Source organism: Phyllostomus discolor, chromosome 3 (genome assembly GCF_004126475.2).
Source record: "Phyllostomus discolor isolate MPI-MPIP mPhyDis1 chromosome 3, mPhyDis1.pri.v3, whole genome shotgun sequence".
Classification (NCBI taxonomy): Eukaryota; Metazoa; Chordata; class Mammalia; order Chiroptera; family Phyllostomidae; genus Phyllostomus; species Phyllostomus discolor.
Window position 1 is genome coordinate 90,257,557 of NC_040905.2, and position 12,325 is coordinate 90,269,881.

The 12,325-nt window shown below is 55.7% G+C and overlaps 1 protein-coding gene across 5 annotated transcripts; it reads left to right on the plus strand.

Annotated features, from left to right (window-relative positions):
- Window positions 1–2,162: 2,162 nt before the first annotated feature.
- Window positions 2,163–11,449, plus strand: NYAP1 (neuronal tyrosine phosphorylated phosphoinositide-3-kinase adaptor 1). Of its 5 annotated transcripts, none has more exons than XM_036020745.1 (7): window positions 2,163–2,513; window positions 3,878–4,029; window positions 5,429–5,784; window positions 6,243–7,766; window positions 8,650–8,868; window positions 9,078–9,187; window positions 9,749–10,717. In XM_036020745.1, exons 2-7 carry the CDS (start codon window positions 3,962–3,964, stop codon window positions 10,010–10,012), a joined length of 2,541 nt encoding a protein of 846 aa, XP_035876638.1. In that variant the 5' UTR covers window positions 2,163–2,513; window positions 3,878–3,961; the 3' UTR covers window positions 10,013–10,717. The 5 variants fall into 5 exon arrangements, with proteins under 5 accessions (XP_035876638.1, XP_028371606.1, XP_035876636.1 ...); XM_028515805.2 differs by having other exon boundaries at window positions 2,164–2,672; window positions 8,653–8,868; window positions 9,749–11,449; XM_036020743.1 differs by lacking the exon at window positions 2,163–2,513 and adding an exon at window positions 2,520–2,672.
- Window positions 11,450–12,325: the final 876 nt, after the last annotated feature.

Consider the following 12,325-nt stretch of genomic DNA (forward strand, 5'->3'; position numbering starts at 1 on the left):
GAGACATTCCACACACTCGGGTATGTCTTTGTCTGGCCCCCATGTAGAGAAACAACATGGTACTTAAACACACAAAATCACCCACACGGACGCACCTAAGGACGAACGAACTGCTGGCCCCAAGCAAGGGCACCTCTCCCACCTCTCATCTGTCCCACTTTCCCCTCCCATTTCTTGCTCACTATAGAGAATCCACACTCACAAAGAGCCAACTATGTGCTTGGTGTGAAAGAATACACTTCCAACTGCCATTGTCTCTTTTTTTGATACCCCAGCTAACATGCTGAGAGGAATTATTTTAGCAAAAGCCACCTCTGCTTTCACTCTTACATTTAGAAAGAAATGAATTATTTTAAAAAAGATTTTATTTACTTATTTTTAGAGAGGGAAAGGGAAAGAAACATCAATATGCGCCTCTCACACACCCCCACTGGGGACCTGGACTGCAGCCCAGGCATGTGCCCTGACTGGGAATCAAACTGGTGACCCTTTGGTTCACAGGCCAGCACTCAATCCATTGAGCCACACCAACCAGGGCTGAATTCTAATTAATTTTGATCAAACAGAACTATTCTCAAGTATATTAAAAATCCCTTACATTCGTTCACTTCACATAAGTATCTGGTAGATTCTCAAACAGCCCTGGGCAGAGATAGCGGATTTTGAGCTTCAGTGTTTCTAAGGAAACTGAAGCTCAGGGGCATGCAGTTATTTGCCCAATGCCCCAGACCTAATATGGTGGCAATAAGACTGGCCTGAGGCTGACATCTCTCCTTCCTCAGTTTTAGTTCATGGATATGTTTTAAGCAACCTTTAAGATCAGGCAAAAATGAAATGATGCAAAGCCCCTTGCTCCCATGTTTATATACTTACCATTTATCTCATTGTTAAAATGCATTTGCGCCCTGGCTGGCGTAGCTCAGTGGATTGAGCGAGGGCTGTGAACCAAAGTGTCGCAGGTTCGATTCCCAGTCAGGGCACATGCCTGGGTTGCAGGCCACAGCCCCCAGCAACCACACATTGGTGTTTCTCTCTCTCTCTCTTTCTCCCTCCCTTCCCTTTCTAAAAAGTGGATAAATAAAATCTTTTAAAAAAATGTATTTGCACTCCCACCTGTCTCCCTTCATGGTAACAATGGCTGCTATAGCCAGGAGGCAGCCTCCCCAAGCACACCCTGACTCTGTCCCTCTGGCAATATTCACAAAACATTCCTGCTGCCCCACCCCCAGATCCTTTTTCCTTCAGCTCTGACTAGTTACAGAATATTCAAAACCCCTCTTTAGACCCTCCCCTTCCCACTGTCTCAGACCCTCAGCATTAGTTTGGACTCCTCTGAGTTTACAGTCCCTAGAACGTTATTGGTCTCTGTAGAAATGTTTGTTGAATTAATCAATAAAAATCCATTCACACTAAGGTGTAAAAGTGAAAATACTGTTGTGTTTTAATGTATTATCTCTCCTGGGGATTTTATAATAACCCTTTAGTGTATGGGGTCCTTTACATTTGTATTCATTACTTTACTGCCTCCAATATTATTGAGGTAGGTGAGATGAGGCATCTCTCAGAGAGGTTGCGCCATTTGCCCAAAGCCACGCAGCACATCGCAAAGACTGCCATATAAAGTAAGATTAACAGGTTCCAGGGATTAGGGCGTGGATACCTTTTAGGGGTTCACTTTTCAGCCAGTTAGGGGTAGAACTGAGGTTTTCTTGAAGCTAACATGGGCCAAAGGGAACTAAGGAAGGAATTTTTCATAGCACTGCTGAGAAAAGACCGAGCCGGGGACCTGGCCAAGGTGGCTGCAGTCAGTGACCTATCCAGAGCGCTCAGATCCCAGCGGGCTCTGCCCGCGGAGTCAAAGGTTACTAGGTGGATGACTCTGCCACCGGGGTGGATAGGCGTAAGACTTTGAGCCCAGAAGGTGACACAAAACCCAGGAGCCCGAGAGGCTGGAGGGATAGACGAAACGCACCAAGCAAGCCAGCACAGTGCTTTCCCGGAACCTGGGGGTCGGCGAGAAGATGGCGTGCGGCCAAGGGCGCACGCCCCCTGCTGGGCAAAGATCAGGACGGTCCGGCTTCCGACTCAAAGCCCCTCGGCACAGAAAGAGGTGCCCCCCTGCCGGTCTCACTGCCTCACTGCACTCGGGCCCCGCAGCAGCAGACTGGCCCCGACCAGACGCTGGGTGAGCAGCCGGGAAGGTCCCGGCGAACAAGAAACGAGCGCGGGTGCAAGCCCCAGGCTGCCGCTGGGGGGCACCGCTGTGCGCTGCGCCCCGCTTCGCTCTGCGGGGGCCTTGGACACCGAACTGAGCACTGCCCTGCCGGGCAACGGGCACCGGGCGAGAGGCAGCGAAGAGCGGACGCCCCAAAGCGGGGCCTGGCTGGCGCACGGTCCCCGGCGCCCTACGACCTTTCTCCGAGTCGCCCCGCGGACTCCGCGGTCCCCGTACTTCCCAACCCAGCCAGGCGGCGCGGCGCAGCCCGCGCCCGGTCCTTGGAGGGTGTGGAAGGGTGGGTTTGGGGCCGGGGGCGGGTCTGGGGGCGGACCCGGAGGCGGGGCTGTCTCTGCGGCAGGACCCAGCTCCGCTCCCCTCGGTCTCTGTCTTTCCTCCTCCCTCCTCCTGCTCCGGGCGGAGCCCGGCATGGGGGGGCCGGCGCCCGGCAGGCCAGGTACGGTGATGTAGAAATTGGGGAGGCTTGGTGCGGGGCGATGGGATGGGGGCGATCAGGGGCAGGGAGGATTGGCGGGGAGAGACGGAGGAACCCTGGATAGCAGGACAAGGGGAAGGGGAGGGGTGGCTGAGAACCTGGGGCGCTTGGATGGAGAAGGGGATGAAGCCGGCCAGGTTTGGAACCGAAAGAGCAGGGAGAGGACGGCAGTGAGGAGGGGCGCCTGGAATGAGAGGTGAGGCTGAGGCGCAGGAGAGTGTGTTTGGGGGAAGGGAACCCAGGCAGGTATGGAGGCCGCAGCTCAAAAGGTAGCTACGGGGCCAGACTGGAGACACTGGGGTGGGATTGAGGGGCGGGGACTGGAAGAGGGTAGCCAGGAGCTTCCCAGATCCTGGAGAAGGAAGATGATTTGGGCCATCAGTGAGGGAAGCGGAGACCATCGCTGAGGAGCCAGGACGCAGGATGAGGGGTGGACCGAGGCCTGAGCCCAGACGAAGAACTGGAAGGGCCCTAGGGCGGCAGGGGATGGAGATATTTGGATGGTGATATTGTAGATTCCCAACTCAGAGTGCCCCCACCCTTTTTCCAGCATCCCAGCCCTGCCCTCATGACACTCCCAGCTTCAGGGCCCAAGATGGGGTTAGGAGTCTGACTGTCTCCCCATTCCCCAGTAGGGTGCAATGTACGCATGTAGGCCTGGGCATAACTCCTTGTCCGGTTCGGTGCAGCCTATTTGTGTATGTCAGTCTGGAGGTCTGTGTGTGCTGTGGGTGTGTCGAGTGTTTATGTCTCTGTGTGTCTGCCTGTTCCTAGGTTGTGTTTACCTATGCTGATCTATGTATCTGGTCCTCTGTAGGTATGGGTCTATGGCCCTGTGGTTTGTGTGTCTGAAGGTGTGTTTGTTGGGCCTGTGTGGTGGATCAGGATATGTTTACAGGATGGCAGTCTCTGTCGATCTTATCTCTCCAGAGTGTGTATTTGTGGCTCTGAACACCTTTGTCAGACCGTGTGACTCTGTGTACAAATGTCCATCTGTGTCCGTGGGCCCTTAGAGGCTGTGTTTGGTTTTTTGTGCCTCCATCTGTTTTCTCCCTGTGAGGACTCAAGTCATGTCTCTGTTCCTCTTCCCCACCCCTCTCTTGTTCCTGTCCCCCCCCCCCAACCCCACATCTTTTTTTGTTTTTCCCTCCCATCCCCCCACCAAGTGGATCCGGGACCCAGGGAGGGCCGCCCCCCGGGCCTGGTGGTGCTGAGCAGGACCCCTCAGCCCCCACCTTCTGTCTCACGACATGAACCTCCTCTACCGAAAAACCAAGCTGGAGTGGAGGCAGCACAAGGAGGAGGAGGCCAAGAGGAGGTAAGACTGCGTCCTGGAATGCCCCTCACCTACTTACCTCTGCCTCCCCCTGGCGGGGCCACATCCCTTCGGCCCTTCCTGAGTCCTACGGCCTGGTCATCAGTCAGATCTCAGAGTCTGTACAGAATTGTGGAATGGCACACACCCTGTTCCCACCCTGCTCCTGGCTCCAGCTCCTGTCCTGCCCTTTTGGAGGGCTTGCAGCTTAGGAGCACCCTGTTGGTTCTTCCTCATCCCCAGAGGCCTAAGTCACTTCTTCCTAACTCACCTCTGGCCCATGGTCTTCTCCTCTCTGTCAATTTGGGGCTGGCTTTTGGCTCCCTTGTCATCTGACCTTGGAAGGGGTAGGCCCTTCTGCCCTCACAGCCCAGGAGCAGGTCATTAGAGGGGTACCAGAAAAGATCCATTTGGTCCCCTCTCAGCGTCCGCTGGGGGAGGTGAATGGCCAAGTGACAGGGTTGTGTGTGTGTGGTGAGGGACACGTAGGCTGGACCCTGCAGAAGAGCCAGGGCCTGCTCTCTCTCTTTGCCTTCCCAGGGACCTGGGGCCTGGCCTTTCCCATCTTGCTCCCTTCCCCTCTTCATTCCCATTGACTGCACAACCTCTTGGAGGCTGAGTCAGAGCAATCTCCCTGCTCCCTTCTCCCTCCTCACAACTGGAGAGTTTAATTCTTGTTGTTAATTAGATTAATCAGAGCAATCGCTGCAGTGATCTGTCCCTAATAAAGGGTTAGTAGACAGGGCCTTAATGAAAGCCCACCCCACAGTTCTCCCCTCTTCCCTGCCAGCCGCCCCCACCCTTCACTCACCCAGAAGCTCAGGGACAGTGAAAAGGAATCAGGCTGGGAGGTTAACAGAGACATGACAGCACTGAGGGAAGAGAGAGAGAAGGGTCAGCCTGGGAAGGATGCTCTGATGATGTGGCAGTACAGGCCCAAGGCTGGGAGAGGAGGCGTGGTGAGGTGTGGAGCATAGGCCACCAAGGCTGGACACGGGGGAGGCCAGAGGCCAGGTGTGGCCCAGTGTGAATGAAAAGCAGTAGAGCTGTGCTGGCATGTGTGTGAGCCAAACGGGGCTCTGCTGCCTTAGTTTGTGTCTCTCTGCCTCTGTATGAAGCTATCCACATGTGTGCTGTGTGCTAAATATGCCCAGGCTGGGATCAGCCAGCTGTAAGATACTCTCCTGCACACATACTCCCCCCTTTTCTCATCCCATTTTTAAAGCCTTGGGATTCTGCCTGAAGCTTCTACTTTAGTGCCCTAGACCTTCGGGCTTCCCTGAATCCCCACCCCAGTCTCTTCTTCCTCCCTGGGAGGCCACAGGGTTGCAAACTCTTCTTGAGGTGGAGAAGGGGCCTGAAGCCGTTCAACCTCTGCTCCATCTTGGCCTTCTCTCCCCAGCTCCAGTAAGGAGGTGGCGCCTGCGGGCCCAGTAGGGCCTGGGGCTGGCCCAGGGCCTGGGGTTCGAGTTCGGGACATCGCCTCTCTGCGCCGCTCCCTCAGGATGGGCTTCATGACAATGCCAGCCTCCCAGGAGCACACCCCCCATCCCTGCCGCAGCGCGATGGCCCCTCGCTCTCTCTCCTGCCACTCCGTGGGCAGTATGGACAGTGTGGGGGGTGGGCCTGGGGGAGGCGGTGGGGGTCTCACCGAGGATAGCAGCACACGAAGACCCCCAGCCAAGCCCCGGAGACACCCCAGCACCAAGCTCAGCATGGCAGGGTCCAGCACAGAGACTCCCCCCAGCAAGAAGGCAGGTGAGATACCCCTACCCCTCCCCAGGGGGAGCTGGGAGCCAGGAGCCAGAAGGATCCATTCCAGGCCAGGGGAAGACTGCTGGGAGGCTTCATTCAGGGAAGAACCAAGAAAGTGGAAGATTTCATTCTCAGAGGGGATGGGGGGGTGTTCCTTTTTGGAAGGGCTTGAGATGAATTATTCAAGGACAGGGAAAGCTTCCTGAAAAGTCCAATCGTGGAGGAACATGAGGATGGGAGAGAACTGAGGGTGAGAGCTGCAGATTCTGAGGAGTTTATTAGAAGGACTGAGGGCTGACAGGATAGGACAGGAATCTACTGCAGCTGTAAGTTAAGGGATGTGGGCAAAATGAAGAGGCAGATATGTCCTTGCAGATGGGTCAAGAGGTCAGAAAAGGTCTCCCCATTCTGTTCCCCAACTAAGAGTCCAGTTTATTTTTTTTCTTTCCCATTCTTCCCAGGCTCACAAAAGCCAGCCCTAGAGAGCCAAGAGTCTAACCGGAAGGTTCCTCCACAGAAGCCCAGGCGAAGCCCCAACACTCAGCTCTCTGTCTCCTTTGATGAGTCCTGTCCCCCAGCCCCCTCTCCTCGAGGGGGTAACCTGCCCCTTCAGCGCCTCAGTAGAGGGTCCAGCATTGCTGGGGACCCTGAGGTGGGTTCCCAAGAAGAAGAGCCAGTGTACATTGAGATGGTGGGGGATGTCTTCAGGGGAGGAGGGAGAGGTGGAGGGGGCCTGACTGGCCCCCCTCTTGGGGGTGGGGGCCTGACCCCTCCAGCTGGCGCTGACTCAGACTCGGAAGAGAGTGAGGCCATATATGAGGAGATGAAATATCCGCTGCTCGAAGAGGCAGGGGAAGGCCGGGCCAACGGGGCCCCTCCACTGACTGCCACCTCCACCTCCTCGCCACACCAGCCTCATGCCCTCCAGCCCCACATTCACCACCGTCCAGCCTCAGCCCTCCCAAGTCGGAGGGATGGGACACCCACCAAGACCACACCTTGTGAAATCCCCCCACCCTTCCCTAACCTCCTCCAGCATCGCCCTCCACTTCTGGCCTTCCCTCAACCCAAGTCTGCTTCCCGAACCCCTGGCGATGGGGTCTCCAGGCTACCAGTCCTCTGCCACTCCAAGGAGCCAGCTGGCTCCACCCCAGCTCCCCAAGTGCCTGCCCGAGAGCGGGAGACGCCTCCCCTACCGCCTCCGCCTCCTGCTGCCAACTTGCTGCTGCTGGGACCCTCGGGCCGGGCCCGGAGCCACTCGACACCGCTGCCACCCCAGGGCTCTGGCCAGCCCCGGGGGGAGCGGGAGCTCCCCAACTCCCACAGCATGATCTGCCCCAAGGCGGCAGGGGCGCTGGCAGCCCCTCCTGCCCCGGCCACCTTGCTTCCTGGCCCCCCCAAGGACAAGGCCGTGTCTTACACCATGGTGTACTCAGCAGTCAAGGTGACCACCCACTCCGTCCTGCCAGCTGGGCCTCCCTTGGGTGCTGGGGAGCCAAAGACAGAGAAGGAGATCTCAGTCCTCCATGGGATGCTGTGCACCAGCTCGAGGACCCCCATACCTGGGAAATCCAGCCCCCACGGCGGAGCCATGGGTGCAGCAGCTGGGGTTCTCCACCACCGAGGCTGCCTGGCCTCCCCACACAGCCTTCCGGACCCAACTGCAGGCCCCCTGACCCCCCTCTGGACCTACCCAGCCTCAGCAGCTGGGCTTAAGAGACCCCCTGCCTATGAAAGCCTCAAGGCTGGGGGGGTGCTGAATAAGGGCTGTGGAATGGGGGCCCCATCCCCCATGGTCAAGATCCAGCTGCAGGAGCAAGGGACTGATGGGGGTGCCTTTGCCAGTATCTCCTGTGCCCACGTCATCGCCAGTGCAGGGACACCAGAAGAAGAAGAAGAGGAGATGGGCGCTGCAACATTTGGGGCAGGCTGGGCTCTGCAGCGGAAGGTCCTATATGGAGGAAGGAAGGCAAAAGAGCTGGACAGTGAGTGAGGGGAAGATGGGAAGGGATGGGGATATCGGTGATTTAGGGGAGGACTTGAAGGACCTGTTTGGAAGCCATGGCCCATTGTCCTGAACTTGGGAGAGTTCTGGGAGACCACAGGGAGGAGGGTATGCAGTGCACCAAAGGGATGGGGTCCCCATGTATGTGCGGAAGGGCAGGAAGATCTGGGCTGAGCAGGTAGAATCTGGCCCCCAGAACAGCCTCCTCCTTCTGCCCCATCCTGCTCTACTCTCTGCCCCTCCCTTTGCTGGGCTGCAGGGGTGTGAGTGAGTGTGCACACTGTAGCAGCTAAACACAGCTGCCTCCCAGCTGTTACCATGGCAACTCATCCAGACAGGAGGGAGAGGGGAGGGAGGCCCCTACTGTTGCCTGGAAACGCAATGCTCTGCCAGGCCTACTCAGAGATGAGCTTAGTTCATAGTCAGCCCTTCCCCTCAACAGTCCCCCCCTACACACACACACACTTCCTGGCTCAGGATTTGGGATTCTTCTCCTGGAGATAGGGCCCCTGGTCTGCTTCCAAGGGGGGGTCATTGTAGCTCTATCTGGGGCTGGAGGGGCTCAGAAGCTAAAGCTAGGATAGGAGAGACCCCTCTGCCAGGGAAAAGGGTTTGGAAGTAGTAAATATCCATGATCTCAGCCCAGGAATGGTACCAATGAGTGCAATGGAAGGTAGCAGTACTAGGGTCCCTCCCTCCTGTGTGTGATGTGCTGGGGGAGTGTGAAGTAGGGACCCTCCCTTCCCAGCTATGATCTGCAAAGGGGCAGTTACTTCTGGCCCACCCATGCTTTGGTGTGTTGAGCTGGGAGAATCACAAGACCCCTCCCACATACAGACACTGAGCTCTCCTTGTCATCCCAGCAGAGATGGAAGACAATGCCAGGTCCTGGAATGGCAGTGCCGAGGGCCCAGCCAAGGTGGAGCGTGAAGACAGGGGTCCTATGGCATCAGGGATCCCAGTGAGGAGCCAGGGGGCAGAGGGCCTGCTGACCAGGATCCACCATGGAGGGGACCGAGGGGGGATCCGCACAGCACTGCCCACACCCTGCCAGACCTTTCCGGCCTGCCACCGAAATGGAGGTGACACATGGCCCCCCCACACCTGTACACAGATGGGGTGGGCTAGGGGGAATTTCCCAGGGCCCATGTCCTGGGGCTACATCCTAATATCACATCTCCATTCCCTTTCCTCCTCTGATGAGGCAGTGGGCAGCCTGGAAGGGACTGTCCTTAGGGAACTCAGGAGTGGGTAGACCTGAAGTCCCCTTTCCTCATTTCTGTCTCCTCAGACTTCACAGGAGGCTACCGCCTGGGGCGCTCTGCCTCCACCTCTGGAGTCCGGCAGGCCGTGCTCCACACCCCCCGGCCCTGCAGCCAGCCCCGGGATGTCCCGAGCCAGGTGAGGAGGAAGACCAGGTTGGGTTCTGATTGTGCAGGAGCAGATAGAGAAGGCCAGGATGTGGGAGGAAAGGCATGGGGTCAGGCTTGGGCCTGGCAGAGACTAATGGGGTACCCATAGAGGTGGGGCGGGGAGTCAGGGGGACTCCCCTGAGGATCCCCTTCCAGGGGAGGATCCTGGAAAGGGGCTACTTATGATGGGCAAGCCAGGCAGGGCCAGCACTGGTGGACAGTGCACCTTTGTGCATTTAGAAAAAGGCGTCCCCTCTGGGGGACCACGGGAAAAATGCATCCTACTAGGAAGACAGTTTTTAAAAGGTGCCCCTTCCTCAGGGTGAGACAGGCCCAGCCTGGCACCAGGGTGCACAGCTGGGCAGAGGGTGCAAGAGCTGGATTTCTGTTCCCATCTCCTCAGGGGGGAGAGGACGGGGTCAAGAGAGGACTTGTGTCTGGGAAAAGGCACTGGTCTCTGAGTGGGGACGGAGCCCAGTCGCTCCGAGGTCCTTGACCCCCTTTCTTCCTTTCTCCCCCGTCTGGGCGGCGGCGGGAGGAAGGGGCACAGACCCACCCTGCACTGCCGCTGCCGCTGCCCCTGCAGCCCCAGCCGGCCCGAGAGAGAGAGCGCGACGGCAAGCTGCTGGAAGTGATCGAGCGCAAGCGCTGCGTGTGCAAGGAGATCAAGGCGCGACACCGCCCTGACCGGGGCCTCTGCAAGCAGGAGAGCATGCCCATCCTCCCCAGCTGGAGGCGGGGGCCGGAGCCCCGCAAGTCCGGCACTCCGCCCTGCCGCAGGCAGCACACGGTCCTCTGGGACACTGCCATCTGAGGAAGGAAGGAGGCCAGGGCACTGGGACCGGGGAGCGGGGCGGGGTCTCTGAGAGACTTGCCTTGAAAGAGGGACACTTGAAGAACCAGGTGAGGGAGAGAGCCAGGGAGAATCCCTGCCCTCCATCGAAGATGGGGAGTCTGCCAGACCCATCGGGCTTGGGACGCCAGCAGCATCCCCAGAAATCTGAGAGAGACAGAGCGTTTGCTTGAGGTTGGGAGTAAGGCCCTTGCTGCTCCCCTCCTCCTGAGAGGGCACAGGCCAAGCCAGAGGTCAGCATGGGGGAGGAGGGATGGGGAACGGGTCAATTGAAGGAGAGGGACTAGAGAGTGAGAGATGAAGGAGCTCTTATAGAGTTGGGTATTGGGGAGGGCGTATTTATTTTGTGATTTATTTTAGTTCAGAGGGCAATTCTGAGCCCTCCCACCTACTCCTGAGCAAGGGGTGGGGAGAAGTTAGCAATTAAGGGAACCACGTTTGCACTCTCCCCAATGCCTAAAGGCCCCACCATCCATGCCTGCCCCAAAGCAAGGGATTGGTCTGAGGGGCAGCAGATTCATTCGCAGTATTTACAGGTCAGAGTCTGGTAGTGAGCCCGGCCCGCTGTGAAACAGGCATCTTATTTAGCTCTGGAGTGAGGATCTGGCACCAGGGACGGGTGGGATGATGGGGAAGGAGGGAAATTTTAGCGGGTGGGTGGAGGGCAGGGTATTTATTTAAATTTTAAAAACTCAGAAGAGATGTCAGGAATTTTTTTTAATTCCTTTCTTTCAGAATAATATATTAAAAGACTAATGATCCTAGAACTGGCTTCTTAAATTTCAGTGTGCTCTGCCTTTCTTACATTTGCTTCCCTTCCCCTCTGGCCCTTGGTTTGTGGGAGTTGAAGGTTGTGCAGGGAGGGTTGAGTGGCTGTGGCAAGTAACAGGGACAGGTGGAGTTTGAGGTAAGTGTTCAGGATTACAACCATACAGTGACTCAATAAGCACTTATGGAGCATCTGATGTGTGCTTCGCAATGCCCCGATGCAAAAGGAATATTCAAACTGAAACCTGCCTGCAAGCACCTATGATCTACCCAGGGAGGTGAACTGCCTGAGCTGACACTAGGCAGTGCTCCTGGAGTGAGAGGGGGAGAGGGCTGGAATCCTCTAAGAAAGCTTCCTGGAAAGTGAGCCTATAAGGACAGATAAGGTTTGGATGAGCAGGGGGAGGAGGAAAGTCCCAGTCACAGTGTGATTGCCTGTAGAACAGCAGAAGATGGAGTTTGGGGACACGAAGTGTGTTCAAACAATACAGAGGGCAGTAGGGAGCCGGCCATGATGAAGCTTGTTCAGAAAGATGGGCCACAAAGCAACATGCTGGTCCTGGGGAAGGAAACCAGAGGAATCCTGGGAGGTGGTATATCACCATGGAGGAGGATGAAAAGAAATGTCTAGGAGAATGGGAGGCAAAAGACAATGAATGGGGGTGGGGGCAGCAGGGTGGGAAGGGATATCTTCAAAGCCCAAGTTTGGAGCTTATGTGATTGGGGAAATGGTCGCCTTGATAGAGCCAGAAAAGTGGGGTTAAGAAGACTCTGAGGCAAGATCAATGATTTTGAAGCAATGGTGCATATTCAGGTTGAAAGGTTTATGACCAGCGAGACCAGAGTTTCAAAAACGTGGTGGATGATGCAAGAGATATTCTAAAACAGTATGTAGAAGAACGTTAGAACTTCAGTAGCCTCGTGTTTATCTTCACTCGTATTAGAGAAAGTGTAACCAGCACATCAGACTTCTTGTTATTTCGTGTATAGTATATAAGATGAGGCTACGTTTTCATGAGTTGGTTTAAAGAAAAAATTATTTATTTAAAGCAAATAAATAATGGCACAGATGGTGTATAGAATGTGAAAAATTACGGCAGTGATATGAGAGTTTTTGAGATTGAGGAAACACCAAGCTAGAAATAAAATGATGATAGTTTGGGAGAGCTGACAAGAGAATGGAAGGCAAAAGACAATGAATGGGGGCGGGGTCCATGCCCATTAGGAATCATGGACACAGAACTGGTACTCAAGGCCAAGACTGAGCTCTGTTAGGGTGTGGATAAAAGTAAGAGTTAAGAACAAAATATAAACAAGGAACAGCTTTTAAATTTTTTATTTTTTGAGATGTAACTGACATATAACATTGTATTCATTTCAGATGTGCAACATAATGACTGAAGTATGTATGTGATGTGAAATGATGTGAATCTAGTCTCTCAGCAGCTTCCAAACATGCAGTATAGCAATGTCAGCTATGATCACCATGCTGTACATCACATCCCC